At 42.5% G+C, this 17282-nt stretch overlaps 1 protein-coding gene across 1 annotated transcript in view; it reads left to right on the top strand.

Annotated features, from left to right (window-relative positions):
- The window catches only part of pik3cb (phosphatidylinositol-4,5-bisphosphate 3-kinase, catalytic subunit beta), a 50032-nt gene that overhangs the window by 23692 nt on the left and 9058 nt on the right, over positions 1 to 17282 (top strand). The window contains exons 3-13 of the mRNA XM_020586599.1: positions 1465 to 1660; positions 3771 to 3999; positions 5741 to 5970; positions 9895 to 10074; positions 10945 to 11112; positions 13474 to 13563; positions 13744 to 13998; positions 14157 to 14253; positions 14389 to 14519; positions 15353 to 15403; positions 16571 to 16759. Of these exons, the coding sequence (XP_020442255.1) occupies positions 1502 to 1660; positions 3771 to 3999; positions 5741 to 5970; positions 9895 to 10074; positions 10945 to 11112; positions 13474 to 13563; positions 13744 to 13998; positions 14157 to 14253; positions 14389 to 14519; positions 15353 to 15403; positions 16571 to 16759 (1779 nt within the window). The 5' untranslated portion in view covers positions 1465 to 1501. The remainder of the gene's footprint in view (positions 1 to 1464; positions 1661 to 3770; positions 4000 to 5740; positions 5971 to 9894; positions 10075 to 10944; positions 11113 to 13473; positions 13564 to 13743; positions 13999 to 14156; positions 14254 to 14388; positions 14520 to 15352; positions 15404 to 16570; positions 16760 to 17282) is intronic.

Below are 17282 nucleotides of genomic sequence, written 5' to 3'. Positions count from 1 at the left end.
ATATCGGTAGCGGTTCATCGCGCCTGCCCGGTATAATCCAAAAATTGGCAAAGAGGTGGAGCGTGAGTGGAACTCTCCGGACTGCTAGTGGCCAACCACCTATGGTGGGACCCTCCCACCTGTCACTCAAAGCAGCCACACCCTTATTGAAATGCATATATTATATGTTTACTTAATTTTGCCTATACACCACCCATTATTGTATACAGTAACTGCAAAGTCCCTTTAAGGGATGGTCAGACCGATCTACAGTTTAAAAGACACACAGAAACAAGATTGTTTTCCATTTGCATGGCCGATGATGTTAAGTGGCTGAGATTGTGGCTTCAAATGCACCACAGATATTGCACGATCCTCAGGCACGTGGCATAACAAAGGCTCATCTGCTGGTAGCTCAAGCACTTAACTTAGAGGAGAAAGACCATTAAAGGCAATCAGGGTGTCATTTGCGATGGGTGGATCAAGAGGAAATGGAGATGGACCTGCGGCCTAGTGGAAGAGTTTAATGTACTGGAAGGCCACTCAAGGACTAGGTAATGAGGCGAAGGCATGTGGAAGTGGTGAGATGGTACAGCTGTGGTTAAGGCATGAGGAATGTTTTACACAAACAGCTGGAAAGCCACTTACTGCAGTTTGAAGAAACTCCCTGTGGTTAACATGTTTAATTGTGTGTGTGTGTGTGTGTGTGTGTGTGTGTGTGTGTTTGATTTTTGCCCTCCAATGCATGTGCTGAGTTTTGTGATTTGATGCTTTGGACTTTCTCATTGACTGACAGAAATGCCCATTTTCAGCCACACAGAGAGGAACAGTGGCAGGCTAGCCCTCTCCTGCCTTACTCGATAATTACCTTAGCAGCGGCCACTCCATATTTTTCTCTGTTTAGGGATGGTGTGCCCTCTTATGCATGCACTACCCCTGTGTAAGTGTAAGTGTTTGTGTGCTCTGTGCAGATGGGGACCGTATTGTCACACCAGGGGAGAGCAGACTGACCTTTTGTTCTGTTTGCTTAGTGGGAATTCTTCTGACCACTGGCCCTTACCCAAAGTTAAAGCCAGCAACAGGGACACAATAACACTGAATCATCTGTACCCTCAACTTGTTGTTCATGGAAGAATAGTAGAATAAGGCACCAGGGTAGTTTTTCATATGACTTGAATTGTTTCAGTAATTTAAGATGTGCCTGTTTTATATAGCTGGATTGTTTGAACAGGATTATATGATGAACCCTTTTTTTAAAGCTTTTCATGTCAGTTTTTACTTTTTGAAGTTTGTCAACTCTCTAACCTCAGCTTTCATTTTCTTCTCTGTAATCAAGACTGACTTGTTCTTATCCTACAAACCACACCCTTCAATCACGACTTATTGAGAACAGTTATATAGTAATAAATGGGAAATATAAAATTTGAATGCTTATTAAAACCTTGAAGCTCAGTCTAATGTGTATGTTTTCCTCTGTCCCTCCAGGTCCTTATGGTTGAGGTGGTGTGTGGTGCCCCTTGCCATGCCTCCTGCCATGACAGACCTCCTGGACATATGGGTGACCCACTCGCCCCTGGCCGGACAAGCTTCGGACCAGATAACAGTGGACTTTCTGCTCCCCACCGGTATCTACATCCAGATGGATGTTCCACGCGAGGCCACCATTCAGCACATCAAACTGGTGAGTGGCACCAAGTTTTTTGTTTTTTTTTTGGAAGAACACCATGTACATGTGCATCATGCCAGACGGGGGTAGTTCCAGTCCACCTGCTGCCATTTGTTATCTCCTTCTATCTGTCTCTGCTTCCTCCCCCATTTCTCGGTAACAATAAAGGCAGAAAATGCATGGAAAACCGGCAAGTGGCACTGCCTGGGTGACAGCACAGTGGCCAGGTGTGAGCTGTGTTGCGGCAACACAAAAGATTATTCAGTCAACTTGTAACACACTTAAAAGAGATTTAATTACTGTATCTGTTTGTTCGTTGGGCGTCCTGAAGTTATATTATCTTTGCATGCCTCTCAGCCCAGTGTCCTAATAAGGAAGATAACTGTCTGGAGCCCCACATACATATACTGACATGTACACACACAGTCACACAGCTGGTCAGTTAGGCATCATCTAATGCCTGTCTTGACACAAGTGGCTGTTGTGGCTCATTGAGTGCTTTTTGTTTAGGAGTAGCTATTGCCGTCAGCATACAAATAGCTCATGGTATCATGCATGACTGCAACTAATAATGTGAAGTGGGGGTCAAAAATCAGAAAACAATTTAAAAGTTAACTTGTACTTAAACTACAGCTTCAGAAATTAGCTTAGAGTTGAAAGTATTTGTTTTGTTTTGTTTTTAGATGGTATTTGTTATTGTTAGTACTCCCAGGCTGTTTCACTGGATCACATTACGATAGAGTTTCTGTTTTTCTGGTTACTCCAGGGGCAACTTTCTTATAGAAGATATTTCACATTCCCTTCTATTTTTTATCAACTTAGAAAACATGTCCTGCGTTGACACACAACCTCGAGCATGTTTTCGACAGACAGACACCATTAAATAAAGCCTGAGGAGGTCGTTCTGACTAGAAAATAAACAGTCTGTCTGGTCTTTTCTGGCATTTTTTCAGATCACTTCTTGCTTCATCAGACATGTAACATGACCAAAGATACCGGCATTCACAAAATATTCACTTTTAGCAGTAATGTGTTTGTTTATTTTTCATGGGAGTATATGATAAGTGCAGTTTCTGCCCATTTTCGGTTAATTTTGGATGCATGCATGTGTGTTCTGTTGGCACACACGTGATACATCCTCATTCCCCTGAGGGAAGCTTGCAAAGAAGCCCTGACAAATTGTGTGCCACAGAAGGAAGAGGGAGAAAACATTGAGAACGAGACTCCTGAGGTGTTTCGAGTAGGTGAAAGGGAGGACAAATTTGAAATGGGAAGCTAAGAACGGTATTAGTTTAGGTAGAATAGTTCAGGCTTCGTACCAGGATCTTCATCAGTGAAGTACCAAGTAATACTGGGAATGTTTTTTCTTTTTTTATTCATTCTTGTAAAGACAAGATCAGAATTCTCAAAAAGCACACTGTTGTAAAATGTTTTGACAGTTGTCATATGGAAATATTTTTCTATTCGTAACTTGTGCCTGCTGGCTTGTAATCTTGTAGAAAATGAAATTGACAAATGCGGATAGCATGACAGGAATTGTATACACCAGGTTTGTTAGGTAACTAATTACTAAGAACAACAAATGTGCTTGTGATTTGTTGGGGGCAAATATCTTATTCCAGTCTGCTACAGCACAGCTTTATACCTCAGGCAAACACACTCACAGGACTCACCCTGCCCAGTGATATGGGGGCAAAGTGACATGAATCATGCCTGGATTGGCTGATGGACATATTATTCACATCTTGATTAGCTCATGCAAAAGCCGTCATGTTACCCATGAGCCATGTTTGTTGGTGACCATGAATCATATACTTTATGTATTTCTATTACATCATATGATATGTTACATAGCTTTAAAGCAACATTGAAAAATCAAAAAACTGTTGGCCTTGGGAACTGGCATTAAGAAACTGCTATAAGTCTTGTTATATCAAAGTTACAAAAGAAAAATAATTGGATAACTTTGGCCATCGAGCCAAAAACAAGGATGTTGTTTGTTGTAGCTGCGGATATTCCAAGTAGGATTTATTTACTTTAGACTAATGGATATGATAAATGTCTCCCTGTGGTTTTGTAATGCAGAACTCTTCAATAAAAGCCCACTCCTACTTCTCCCTTCTAGCTCTTATGGAAACAGGCTCAGAAGTTCCCACTGTTTCCTGCCCTGGGTGAGATGGAGAGCCACATGTTCGAGTGTGTCAACCAGGCAGCCGTGCACGAAGAACTGGAGGACGAAACTCGCCGGCTGTGTGATGTTCGCCCTTTCCTGCCAGTCCTCAAGCTGGTGACACGCAACTGTGGCAGAGCAGAGCGTCTGCTTGACTCCAAAATTGGTGTGCTCATTGGCAAGGGTAAGCTGGCATCACTTAAGACATTTTCCTCTATTAAAAGTGACAGATTATAACGCAGTCTCTGACACACCTCCCCCCCTTACTGATTTGTTTACTGTCCCTTTTTTAAAAAGCACTTAAGAGTTGATAAGTGGGGCAGTAAATCTTTCTTCCACCCAACAAGCCTTAAGCACCTCCCCCTCTACTCTAAGTAGCTGTACCACTCAGCACATTCACCGCAGCCATCAAACCTGAGGCCCATCTGCAGCTGGCTCCTATCAGTGCCTCTGCTGTCTGATAGAGAAGCATGGGGGTTGGCTGAACATGTTTTTGACATGTCTTCTATCACATGTCACTTTGGATTATCTATGGTGAAGATTTGGCTTGTTAGAACAGAGGGGATCAATCACTGCTATAGAAAAGCTCCAGTCCTCTGAGGTGATTCAAAATGTGTTGAAGCTCAGATTCACTGAGAGAATATTTATTTATGCATAAGAGAAATGACACGGAAGCCTTTTAATTAGACTTGTAAATCTATAACAACCCAGCAATAACAGTAGCTATTAAAGCTGCAACAAATAATACTTGATTGATTGTTTATTCAGTTGATAGAAAAATTAATCTGCAACTATTTTGAGAGCTGATAAATCACTGTGGTTATGTTTCTGGCAAAAATGCTAAATACTTGCTGGTTTTACCTTCTCAAATATGAAGACACAAAGAAAAACCACAATACACTGGAGTTTTACACTGTTGGTTGAATAAAACAAATAAATAGTAATAACAGTTATGAAGACCAATAGTCCTTTTACTTTCTGACAAGTAAGGTCACGAACACACATTCAGCCTTCTTTTGACCAGGGTATGTAGGATTATACTGTAGAAGTCATAGCAGACCTCATCAGAGGAAGAAAAGCAAAGAGTGAGAGAGCGAGTCTAATTGAAGGAGACTCAGACAATATTGATATCCTTCCCTCCTGGCTCCACTTCGGTCCAACATGATCATTTAAATGCTTTTGTCAGGAACTCCAGAGGCATGTCTGGAGAGTCTCACAAACACACACTTAACCTCTTGCAATATACAGTAACAAGCTATTACACACTTGCAAGGCTAACTGTGTTTTTCCCCCTTCTAGCAATATAGTCTCACAAACCAGCTTGCGCACTCACACAATGCAGCTAATGTGGCATAGAGCCATTCTTTGAATGTTGTGTGTCTAATGAATGTAAATGTCAACCTGTTGTTTTCATTACCAAGAGAGCATTCTGCAGCACCCCTGCAATTAAAATACAGGCACACAAACTAAACAGGGAGCAGCGGGATAAAGTATGATTAGCCAAACAGCGGTTCATACCTCTTGCATTTGGTACCGGTGTGAATACTAGGCTTTAATGCCATGAGAGACTACAGTGCTTTTATACATTCATTACTTAAAGGTGCAGATGTCTGGTATTGACTTGTGCACAGGTGTTTGTACATTTTAAATAAACATTAAAGCCAGGGCACTAAAACGTTTCACTAGAATACTTAGTTCTTGCTTCAGATCTCTTGGAGCTTCATGAGCTTCATACTGAGTTCACATAAAAAAAGATTACTTAGGGACCATACCTGTTTCTTAAGGTATAATTATTAGTTTATTCTCATAACATGAAGACACATAGAAAAATGCTTAGAAAATACTGTTTCAGTCTAATCTGTCCACTTAATCTAAATTATGCTATATTCTGCTTTATTTCAATGTCCTTTACCAACCTCCTCTAGGTCTCCATGAACTCGATGCCATAAATGACCAGGAGGTGAAGGACTTTCGCGGTAAAATGTGTCGTGTCAGTGAAGAAAGGATGCAACGAGTCCAGATGATGACTTGCACAGAGTGGCTGCAGTCCTGCTTCTCCCCACAGCTGGAGCCTGCAGGCGGGACAGCCATCACTGATGGAGTCAGTGACCGACCGGCTGACCTGAAAGTCATTATCCATTTTGACCAGTCACAGGTGAGAGTCTGTAACTCATTGCTGGAAATGATGAAAACTGTTAGCAGCTGCAGAGTGAGTGGAGACCAAGACCAAGTGGTAAAATACATTTTGTACCATAAATAATTAGTTTGTCACCAGTTGACAGCAGGCAATAAAGTCCAAGGTGGATATTTACTAAGGTTTTGCAGCTCATTTTCTGGCTCTAAACAGTGAAATTGTGTGTATTCATATTTACTAAGGAGTTGCAGTGGAGAAACAGAAGAAAAGCAGCACTGCCTGAATTTTGTGTCTCATGCAATATGTATTTTAAGGTGTTCCCATTCAAGGATGCAAAAATCAGGGAGGAGAGAATGGAAATGTATACAAAATCCTCAGCACCTGATTTACCACTGCTCTGTCGGAGGGGAACTGGGGCTGAAATTGAACATCAGGACCAAGCGGGCGTAAAAACTGTGGCACTGCTGTTAGTGTGCCAGCTGTTAGTCATCTGAGATCTTTTCGGAGTTAAGAACATGTTTGAGGAAGGAGAGGTTGCTAGCCGGTGAAGTTCAATGTAGCCAAAGATGAAAACAATCCCATTAGGCAAACCCATAATATGCTGCCTGAGGAACATCTCTGCATACATAATGATCTATGAATACCAGTGTGTCTTACTGCTCCACTACAGCAGATAAAACCAAAAGAAACCATGTGACTCCACCAGTACAGGCACATGTATTGAAGCTCAGTTGCTTCTTCTACTCATAGTTGGCAGCTTCATAAAAATCACATGACTTCCTATTTGGGCACAGTAAATGGGTCAAAACCATCAGTGAAATTATGCCATCCTCCTGGACAGACGCACACACACTAGCTTGACGGCTCAAGGGACCGAAACGCTGATTAAAATGAAAATGAACTTTGTTTGTCCCTGTCTCAGAACTGTCTCCTTCCATTTGTCTTTGTCTCTTTGCTTCTCTAATAGAAATAATGTTATTCAATCATAAAACAGATGGTCATGTCAATCCAGACTCTTGCATATCAGTTTAGATCAACATCACAGACACATACACACACACGCATGTATACAAACAGGCCATTTGTGCTACTGGTTCAGGTGGACATCGGCAGGAAGCCTTATTTGGGAGGTTAGACACAATAAGGCACATTGTAGACAGGAAGTGTGGTTTATTCTTGTAATGTGACTATGATGAACATTCAATGAACCTTTGTTTCGGTGTTATCCTCAGGCCTCCTCAGAGGTTAAGCACATGTTCTTTTAGTCCCTTACTGTGTTAGCATTCAGAGTCTGTCTACCTCAAGCATTTAGAGTAGTTGTAAAATAGAGAAGTACTTCCAGGAACGCTAATGATTGTGCTTCTGATTTTCTCGTTCCACCATAATGTAGCTGCGGCTATTTTTGTTGTTAATTATTCATGGATAACCTTTTTTTTTTTTATTAAACCTCCAGGAATTTATAATTCCATCTTAGGTATCAGGCCAGTACTGAGCTATAAATAGGATGAAGCGGAGCCTCACTGTGGCTCTCAAGACATGTTAGCCTGGTTGTGGTAACGTGTGGATGACTCACGCATTTTCATGTAGTATGCTGTCTGTTGCAGCATGCGTTCATTCAGCTACACGCTGACACATGTTGAAGTGATTGTGTGTGTGTGTGTGTGTGTGTAAATCAAACTACAACAAGAACACAATATAATGCAGGGAGAATATATGCTACGTGCTAGAGGTCCCTCCCAGGGATGTTGTCCGGTCCTGCTGCTTTGTGGGGGTCTAGCTTTCCTCAGTCTGTACTTTGCAGCTTTGTACTCCATCTCATAGCCTGATCTGAATGCATGAGAGCGAGCACACAGCATGTGGCGTACCTGACTGTTTATCCAGGGCTTCTGGTTGGGGAACCTCCTGACTTGTAGCACAATGTTGTACAGGTACTAATGTACCAGGCCACATACTCAGCATAATCCTGTACGCTGACAGAAAAGTCCTCTGAGGTGGCTGCAGCTTTAAACAGATCCCAGTCTGTCTGGGCAAAACAGTCCTGCAGGGTGCCTTCAGCCTCTGGGGTCCAGAGTTTAATTTGTTTGGTGACAGGGTTTGTTTGTTATACAGGAACAAAGAAATGTGGTCCGAGAGTCCAAGGTGGGGGCGGGGTGCAGCAACCCCGTATGTTACTTCTGTAAACATGATCCAGAGTGTTCCTGCCCTGAGTGGGAATGTTCACATGTTGGTAATATTTGGGGAGTGCAGTCCGTAAGTTGCACTGGTTAAAGTAACCTGCAGCGATACAGCATCGGGGGGGAGCTGTCTCTAGTGCGTTGATGACATCATAGAGTTTACTGAGAGCCGCAGAGGGATTAGCCTAGAGGTCCCTCCCAGGGATGTTGTCCGGTCCTGCTGCTTTGTGGGGGTCTAGCTTTCCTCAGTCTGTACTTTGCAGCTTTGTACTCCATCTCATAGCCTGATCTGAATGCATGAGAGCGAGCACACAGCATGTGGCGTACCTGACTGTTTATCCAGGGCTTCTGGTTGGGGAACCTCCTGACTTGTAGCACAATGTTGTACAGGTACTAATGTACCAGGCCACATACTCAGCATAATCCTGTACGCCGACAGAAAAGTCCTCTGAGGTGGCTGCAGCTGTGACTGTGACTTCACAGTGACTGTTGACAGTAACGTCCTGCTCTGCTCAGTCTCTCCTTGTTCAGTAAATGCTGATGATTACTGAAATGAGGCACAGATTTTAACTAACCGAAACCACAGCAGCTGAGACTCTGTCTCAAGTGAACGTGCCCACTTCTCAATACAACACTTATCCCTGAGACTCTGTCAAAGGCATAACAGTCTGAGTCTCCCTCGGTCTGGAGCTCCATGCAAGATCTCACCTCGTGGAGTTTCAATGATAATGAGAATGGTTTGGAATCAGCCCAGAACTACTCGGGAGGAACTTGTCAATGATCTCAAGGCAGCTGGGACCATAGTCACCAAAAAAACAGTTGGTAACACACTACGCCGTGAAGGACTGAAATCCTGCTGTGCCCGCAAGGTCCCCCTGCTCAAGAAAGCACATCTACAGGCCCGTTTGAAGTTTGCCACTGAACATCTGACTGATTCAGAGGAAGACTGGGTGAAAGTGTTGTGGTCAGATGAGACCAAAATTGAGCTCTTTGGCATCAACTCAACACGCCGTGTTTGTCCCCACCGTCAAATATGGAGGTGGAAACATTATGCTTTGGGGGTGTTTTTCTGCCAAGGGGACAGGACAATTGCACCACATCAAAGGGAGGATGGATGGGGCCATGTACCGTCAAATCTTGGGTGAGAACCTCCTTCCCTCAGTCAGGGCATTGAAAATGGGTCGTGGTTGGGTATTCCAGCATGACAATGATCCAAAACACACGGCCAAGGCAACAAAGGATTGGCTCAAGAAGAAGCATATTAAGGTCATGGAGTGGTCTAGTCAGTCTCCAGACCTTAATCCCATAGAAAATCTGTGGAGGGAGCTGAAGGTTCGAGTTGCCAAACATCAGCCCCGAAACATTAATGACTTGGAGAGGATCTGCAAAGAGGAGTGGGTCAAAATCCCCCCTGAGATGTGTGCAAACCTTGTGGCCAACTACAAGAAACATCTGACCTCTGTGATTGCCAACAAAGGTTTTGCCAACAAGTACTAAAGCACGTTTTGCAAAGGGATCAAATACTTATTTCATTCATGAAAATGTAAATTACTTTTTCCTAAGTTTTTTGTAATGCATTTTTCTGGACTTTTTTTGTTATTGTTGTGTCTCTCACTGTTCACATAAACCTACCACTGAAATTGTTGACTGGTCATTTCTTTGTTAGTGGGCAAACTTACAAAATCAGCTGGGGTTCAAATAATTTTTTTCCCTGACTGTACTCTGAGTTGAGACTTGAATCAATCTCTTTGTTTGTTTTCTTTTCTTGCAGGACTCAGCCAGTCTGAAGGCACCATCATCCTGCACCACCATGGAGCTGATGGAGCTGGCTGTGAGGAAGTGGCTGACCACCCATGGCCCTGAAGAGGAGACATGGAGGGGTCAGTATGTACTGAGGGTCAGCCATTGTCTGGAGTTCCTCTTGGGAGACCACCCCCTGATTTGGTATAAGGTCAGTGGCTGTTTTTGACTGTCAGGTGTCTGTCAGTGATTGATGGACTCAGCTCCTGACTCTGATGTGTGATGAGTCTTTGTTTAATTGTTGTTTTCTTACTAGCTACAGCATATTAATAGCACATTGGTATCGGTAGCACAATTGTCCTAAGTTTGCGATAACACTAAATAACAACCCAAAGCCAAGAAAACATTGTCATGGTTCACTGGGAAAAGTTTAGGTGTAAACTAAAAATAGGAAACAGATGATGATTCAAAATGAATATTTTTGGTAGCAATTTGGATGGCAGATTGTGTGTTTACAGTATGCATGTTTATGCATAACTTGTTTTCAGCTGTTTCTGGAAAGATTCAGGTAACCAACATTAACTCTACATGTGCACCGGGCACAGTAAAAAGATGTTTCGCAGCAAACACGTACCAGATCCTGGCACTTAGTTTATTATTAACTCACTGTCAATAGAGCGAAACAGCTTCACTGAAGCTCTCCCTAAGTTAACATCATATTACAGATCACTTTTTGCATATGAATCAGAATTGTAAACAAAGGTATGGGTCATCTCACTAGCTTTTAGTAGCAGGTGGACTGATGGAAAGAGCTGTTATATAACTGCTTAGAAGAGAACATAAGAATAATCACACAACACAGTAAGCACAAAAAGCACCTTTATTTCTAATACAGCAATGCATTTTCACACTTTACTGTGGTGTTGGCTCATATTTTACTGTCCTGATCTACTGTTAAGTGAACAAAATACATGTTCAACTTTAACATACGGAACAACTATAAACGTGGAATCTAGTTTTTTGTGTTAGGAAAGGTTTAAATATGCAGCTAAAAAGTATTCCTGTCCTGTCTTGTTCACAGTACATCCGCACATGCATACAGGCCAAGGAGTCTCCACACCTCACCCTGGTTCACACCAGCACCGTCAAAGCCATGTTTGAACAGGAGATCTCTACTATCAGCGCTGTGGTTAGCCGCAAGTCCTCCAACCCACCTTTACCACTGCCTCCCAAGAGAAGGCCTCCCACGGTTAGTCCACTAATGTGTGTGTGTGGCTGTGGGAATGAATGTACTTCTCAATTCTGTGTTGTGCTGGTTTTGTCTATTTTAACATGTTTTCAGAGGAGCGTTGCTTTACTGACAGACAGTTCAGCTAATTCTTTTGTGCATTCAGTAACAAATTTAGCTATTTCTACATTGTTTTCAAATGCTGTGATTAGCATTTTCTAATCCTTGGCAATCACTGATATACAGTAAGTAACATATGTGTGCAAATTTGATCAGTGATTTCTTGATGTGTGTAATGCACATGTGTACTTCAGATAACACTTGCTTAATATCGGCCCGTTTACTGAGTAGTGTTCTTGTTTCAACGAAATAGTAAAAGATTCACAGTTTGATTGATTCACCTGTCCTGAGCGAAGCAGGTGTAGAGGTTTACCAAGTAAACATGTACTTGGCTGACGCCGTCTGTCTTTTATGAGGCAGCGTTCTGAGCGCGTCGGACGAAGCCTGCCAGCATTTGCCACGTTGTCAGAAAACATTGCTATCTCCTCGCTGCTGCTTCCAGGTGCACAGTGACATCACTCTTTGATGTGTTTATCCACATTTTAAATGTCAGGTTGAATTTAATTGGCCTTCATTAGTGAGCCTCCTAGAGTTTCACAGTAAATGCCTGAAACCATGCTGGTGGTTGATGAGGAATGTTTGGTAAATATTATAAGTGTGAGTCATCCTATGAAACATAAACACATTATATTAATCACAGTCACAACAGTGTTAGAACAGTTATTTCATAGCTTGTTTTTCCTGTTCCCATCTAATGATTAAATCTTGGTTTACAGTAAAAACAGACACCAGTGTCCCCTCACTTCCACATTTTTAATGACTATTCATATACTCACTGGACAATAAGACTCAAGTGTCATCACCACTGTGTATCATCATGTATGGTAGATGCATCAATACTGTAAGAAAATATAGCCCAGAAATGGTAGATAAGGGTGTGACATGCAACACGCTGCTAGCTGGGAATCAAATCATTGACAGTGCAAAATTGTGACCAGTAAATCTTCTACTGATTGACTCATCAGCTAATTAACTGAACTTTTCAACTTTAAACATGCCCCGTCTTCTTTTTCTGTAGCCCCTCTTGTTCAGTCTCTTTTTCATCAACATAGAAATATTTCATATTACACCTTTTCTCTTCACATCACACTAAGAAATTGCTTTTCATGCCTTCGTCACCTCCTAACTTGACACTGTGCTTTTTCAGGTGAAAATCTCTTGTTTTTACAGAGCTCTCATAATCCACAGGGTGTTAACTGTAATCAAGAAACAAGTTTATGTTTCACAGGTTGTGAAATTCCTCTATTAACTAGCTGTTGATCTTTGAACCGATTAGAAGATTTTTCTCGATACCTTCGCGGGACTTTTTACGGTATCGACCAATATATTACATTTGATTACTTTACTAGTGTAAACTGTGTTCAGGTCACAAAATTTGAAACTGAGAAAGCGAATGCTCCATCACTGACTGTTAGAGCTGCTGTGTGGCAGCATTTCAGTTTTCCCGTTTTAAGTAGTGGCATAGGAGGAGCGGAAGCTGACAACCCACAACCGAACAGAGGCTGTACTCGACCCATTTAGGACTGAGATAGTCCTGGTTACATCTCACAGAAACAGTCGATTCATGACTGTGCACTACATTTGTGCTCTTTTGATCTGTTATCTTGTTGGGCAATTGTAAATGTGTTCTTTTTTTTAATTTGTTTTTTTTTAGAAGTGCTGTAGCTATATGGTGGACGTCACCAGAAACCAGTTGTCAGCAGACAAGAATAAGTTTACAGTAGAAGTGTGGTTGTCTTTGACAGGAAGTGAGATTTATTTTCTCAAAAGGAACTTGTTATTGGATGTTGTGCTGTAGGAAACCTAAGTGACACTCAGTCCAAACAAAGCCAGAGAAGAGAAGAGGAGCAGAGGATGTTTTTGTGGTGATGCAGTACATGGTGCTCTTTTTTTCTGCCTGTAATGGCAAAGGCAGGCACAAATATAGTCAGTTATCTGACAAGAGCCAAATTACACAATCCCATGAGCATTTAAACACATCAGCACACATGTCCACATGCAAAGGGGGAGAGGCAGCAATCAGCAGGGAGTGTGTTAGTTAGTCATGTTCTTAGTCTCTAGATGTCATGTGGTGCTGCTTGTCCTACTGACTGCTGAGCCATGCAAATTCACTTGGCTTGACACCATAATAAGCTGTCTGACCTCCCATATTGTTTGCATGCCTATGAAGTAGCAGCATGTTGGAGTGCGTATTTTACAGTACAATATGCTAACACTGCTCACTCACTCAGGTTTCTTTCTCATCTCACTTTCTCTCTGCAGCAAGTACAGACCTGTGTGTGGGACATGTCTAGCCTGTTTAAGATAGTCCTAGTTAACTGCAGCAAGGTGAATGCAGAGGAGACTGCCAAGGTAAACCATTGCTTTGTCCACATCCATGAAACAGTTGTGTTCCTGTTAAAATGTCACTACTCTCACAAAACCTACAAGCACAGTTGTGCCATGTCTCCCACATAATTTCACATGGATAGTGACACTGATAAAATTCGTAATGTAAATGTAATGTAGCAACCAACCCCTCCCATCCACCAGGTCCAGGTGAGGGCAGGGCTCTTTCATGGCACAGAACTGCTGTGCAAGCCAGCAGTGAGTGGCGAGAGCAGTGGACGCTCGGACCACACGTGGAAGGAGAGCACACTGGAGTTCGAAATTGCTGTCTGTGACCTGCCACGTATGACCCGCCTCTGCTTCGCCATCTATGCTGTCATGGATAAGGTCAAGAAGCAGAAGTCCACCAAAAATGCTCACATAAACAAGTACCAGACCATCCGCAAAGCAGGAAAAGTGGTAAGAAACAGACTTACACACAAACTTGCACTCTCGGCAGTCTAATGTAGGTCACATAACACCCTAACAAGCAAACGTCTTCAGTTTTCACATTTAAACACCAACTTCATAGTATCATAAACTAATGTACCATTTCTCTCTCTCTCTCTGTCATCCAGCATTATCCTATAGCTTGGATTAACACCATGGTGTTTGATTACAAAGGCCAGCTGAAGACCGGAGATATCATCCTACACTGCTGGTCTTCCTTTCCTGGTACACACACAAACTCATACTCATTCTTACTTCATATCAATTAATATAATTAAACTTAAATGAGCCTCTCCAGTTATTGCCACTATGAAGTACATGCACCACAACAAAGTGTGTATTTCTGTGTGTCTTGCCCAGATGAACTTGAAGAGATGCTGAACCCCATAGGAACCATTCAGACCAACCCATACACTGAGAACGCTACAGCACTGCACATCCACTTTCCAGACTACTCATACCACCCTATTGTCTTCCCTCCCTTCGACAAGGTTAGAGATCCATCAGTCATTGCACTCAGTTGTAGTCCCGCTCATAAACATACCTTTTTAGCAGCACTTGGATATCCAAATAAGTTTAAATATTTAATGCACATTAACAAATTAATTCTGCATGATTATACGTTACCTGGACTATGTCTGAACTAATGGTGTTTTTCCATCATTGTGAATCAGCCATGCTAAGCCGGGGTATGGGCGGCAGAGCCGTGCTGAGCTGGTCCCGAGTCAGCACAGTTTTGTTTACACTGCACTGTAAAACTCATGGGTTATCTTCTGTATCTTGATGACGTGGGGGCAGCACCAGCTGCTGAGAAGTGACACATAACTCATAGTGTGAGTGTAGTGTTACTTGCTTGCAACATGGAGCCCTTGGTGCTAGGGGTTATTTTAACCTCTCGTCAGAAGGCCAAGACCAGTCAGCCCTGAATGTGTAATGACGTTCCCTCGGTTCAACATTTCAGCTCTGTTAAAGGCGCAGTTTAGCCCCTGGGTAGGGACAGACTCAAGTCTGCACAACTATCCCCCCTGCTGCTAGAAACAGATAGAAACGGAGGCCAGCCTGTGCCCGCCCTGCTCCACAAGATTAAAGCGATCTGACCTGTGCTGATGGAAAAACACCATTAGAGAATTGGATGGAACCTCTGTGGAATTGACTTCAGTTGAGTTTGTCATCATGGTGGCTTAGTGTTCCTCATAATGGTAGTGATTATGATAAAGTGGTGGCTGTTGGCATGAGAGGATCAGGACGTGCTTGGCCTACTTAACACACCCCGGTAGACAGTGATATGTGTTTACTCATACGGCGCTGTCTTACTTTTTTGCAGATACTGGAGAAAGCTGCAGAGATTGCCGGAGCAAGTGACTGTGCACCCATAGTGAGTTGATGTATATAGAGAACAATTAGGGCTGTACCTAACTAAGGATTTTGTCAGTTCTCCTCATTCTGCAATTTGCTAAATAGATCCAACCTTAATGTATAACCATACATGGGACAGTGTCGCAGTTGAAGTGGATATTCTCCCCCAATCACAGAGGGAAGTATTGAGCAAATTGCTGCTTGGCACACTAAAATGAGGAGAAGAAGACAAACTACCAGCTGGGGCTACCGTCTATTGTAATGCACACTGGCTGACAGGAAATAAAGTATAATAAAATAAAAACAAAGGCTCAAGTAGAAGAGTCGCAGTCGACTGACTTGACTAATGACTCAAAGCCCCACTTTATTGGCATACATTCAGAAAGCATACAATGGCAAACCAGGTGAAAATAGGGTGATACATTTATTACAAGATAACTTGTAACTAATAGGCATCATTTTTCCTCCCTGCACACACTGTGAACAGTCACACCTCTCAGACAGGAATGCTGCTATTTTCCTTAGAAACTCTTATCACTTTGACCGGGTGTAGTAGCAAAAATATTTTGCTCACCTTCAAAACAAGAGACTCTAATCAGATTACTTGTATGTTTTCCTGTCTCACTACCCCTCAGCAGTTACGTAATCCTGTGTTGTTGCAGTGCATGCCTGAACACAATCCCGTTAATGTTAGGTGTGAGTGAAACCACAAATTAGCACTGATTACAAGTAATATTCATTTTTTACTATGTCACCTTGTAGAGTGGTGGAACAGTTCCTCACAGGTCCACCAATGTTATCCTCAGTACAGAAATGACCAGGACCCAGTTTGCTTTTATGTTATTGGCTGTTTAAAGGAAGTGCACGTGTTCCTATTGAATCAGACAGCATACAGTGTTTTTAACAAAGCTAATTCAGTGTTAGTCCTTGGGTTGAGGATTGTGAAGAATTGCATTGAAGGAAGTTGATGAGAAATTGTGATGCTTTGATACACTCCTGCCATCTTGTGGCTCTTTTCAGTCAGTGCTGCTGCTGCTCCTCCTCTTCATCTCATTTCCTTTCACATCCTGGCTCCTCTTTATCTTCATCTCCTCTCCTTTGTTCTCATCTTGTCTCTTGTTCATCCTCACCCTCTCAAACACCCCAACCTAAATGACCCTTATTTCTTCATCATCCATTGTCTCAGGGTCGTGGTGGTAAGAAGTTCCACATAGAGCTAAAGGAGATAATGGAGCGTGACCCGCTCTCTCAGCTGTGTGAGAATGAGAAGGATTTGATCTGGACCCTACGCCACGATTGTCGAGAGAATTTCCCTCAGTCACTGCCAAAGCTACTGCTCTCTGTCAAGTGGAGCAAACATGAAGACATGGCCCAGGTTAGTTTGCATATACATGGGTACTGTGCATCTTAATTGGACAGGTCAGTTCTTTTCAAAGTGTTTATTTGTCATATGCACAGTTAGGAAACGTGTTTCCCTGTACAATGAAATTCTTACTTTGCCGTCCACACGAATGCCACACAGTACAAGTGAAATATAAGGTAGATAAGCAATAACACAAATCTAAAAAGGCAGTAAAATCACAAATCTATGGCATTTTAAAGCAGCAAATGAAGAAAGCAAATAAAAATGCAACAAGAACACAATATAATGCAGAGAATATATGCTACGTGGGAGCTGTGGAGTGCAAATACTCAGCAGTGAGTGTGCAATTATGCATGTGCAAAATGAGTATGTAAACAGTAGATCCTGAGTCAGCTGTTTAGGAGTCTGATGGCAGTCGGAAAGAAAGTGTTTTTCAGTCTAGAGGTCCTGCATTTCACACTTCTGAGCATCTGATCAGAGGGTAGGGGGTATGAACCGTCCGTGCTGGGGGTGGCTGGGGTCCTTGAGGATGGAG

The sequence above is a fragment of the Monopterus albus genome, unplaced genomic scaffold (assembly GCF_001952655.1).
Source record: "Monopterus albus unplaced genomic scaffold, M_albus_1.0 scaffold8.1, whole genome shotgun sequence".
NCBI classification, from domain to species: domain Eukaryota; kingdom Metazoa; phylum Chordata; class Actinopteri; order Synbranchiformes; family Synbranchidae; genus Monopterus; species Monopterus albus.
The sequence above is the reverse complement of the archived record's forward strand: the minus strand, read 5'-3'. Positions and strand labels throughout refer to the sequence as shown.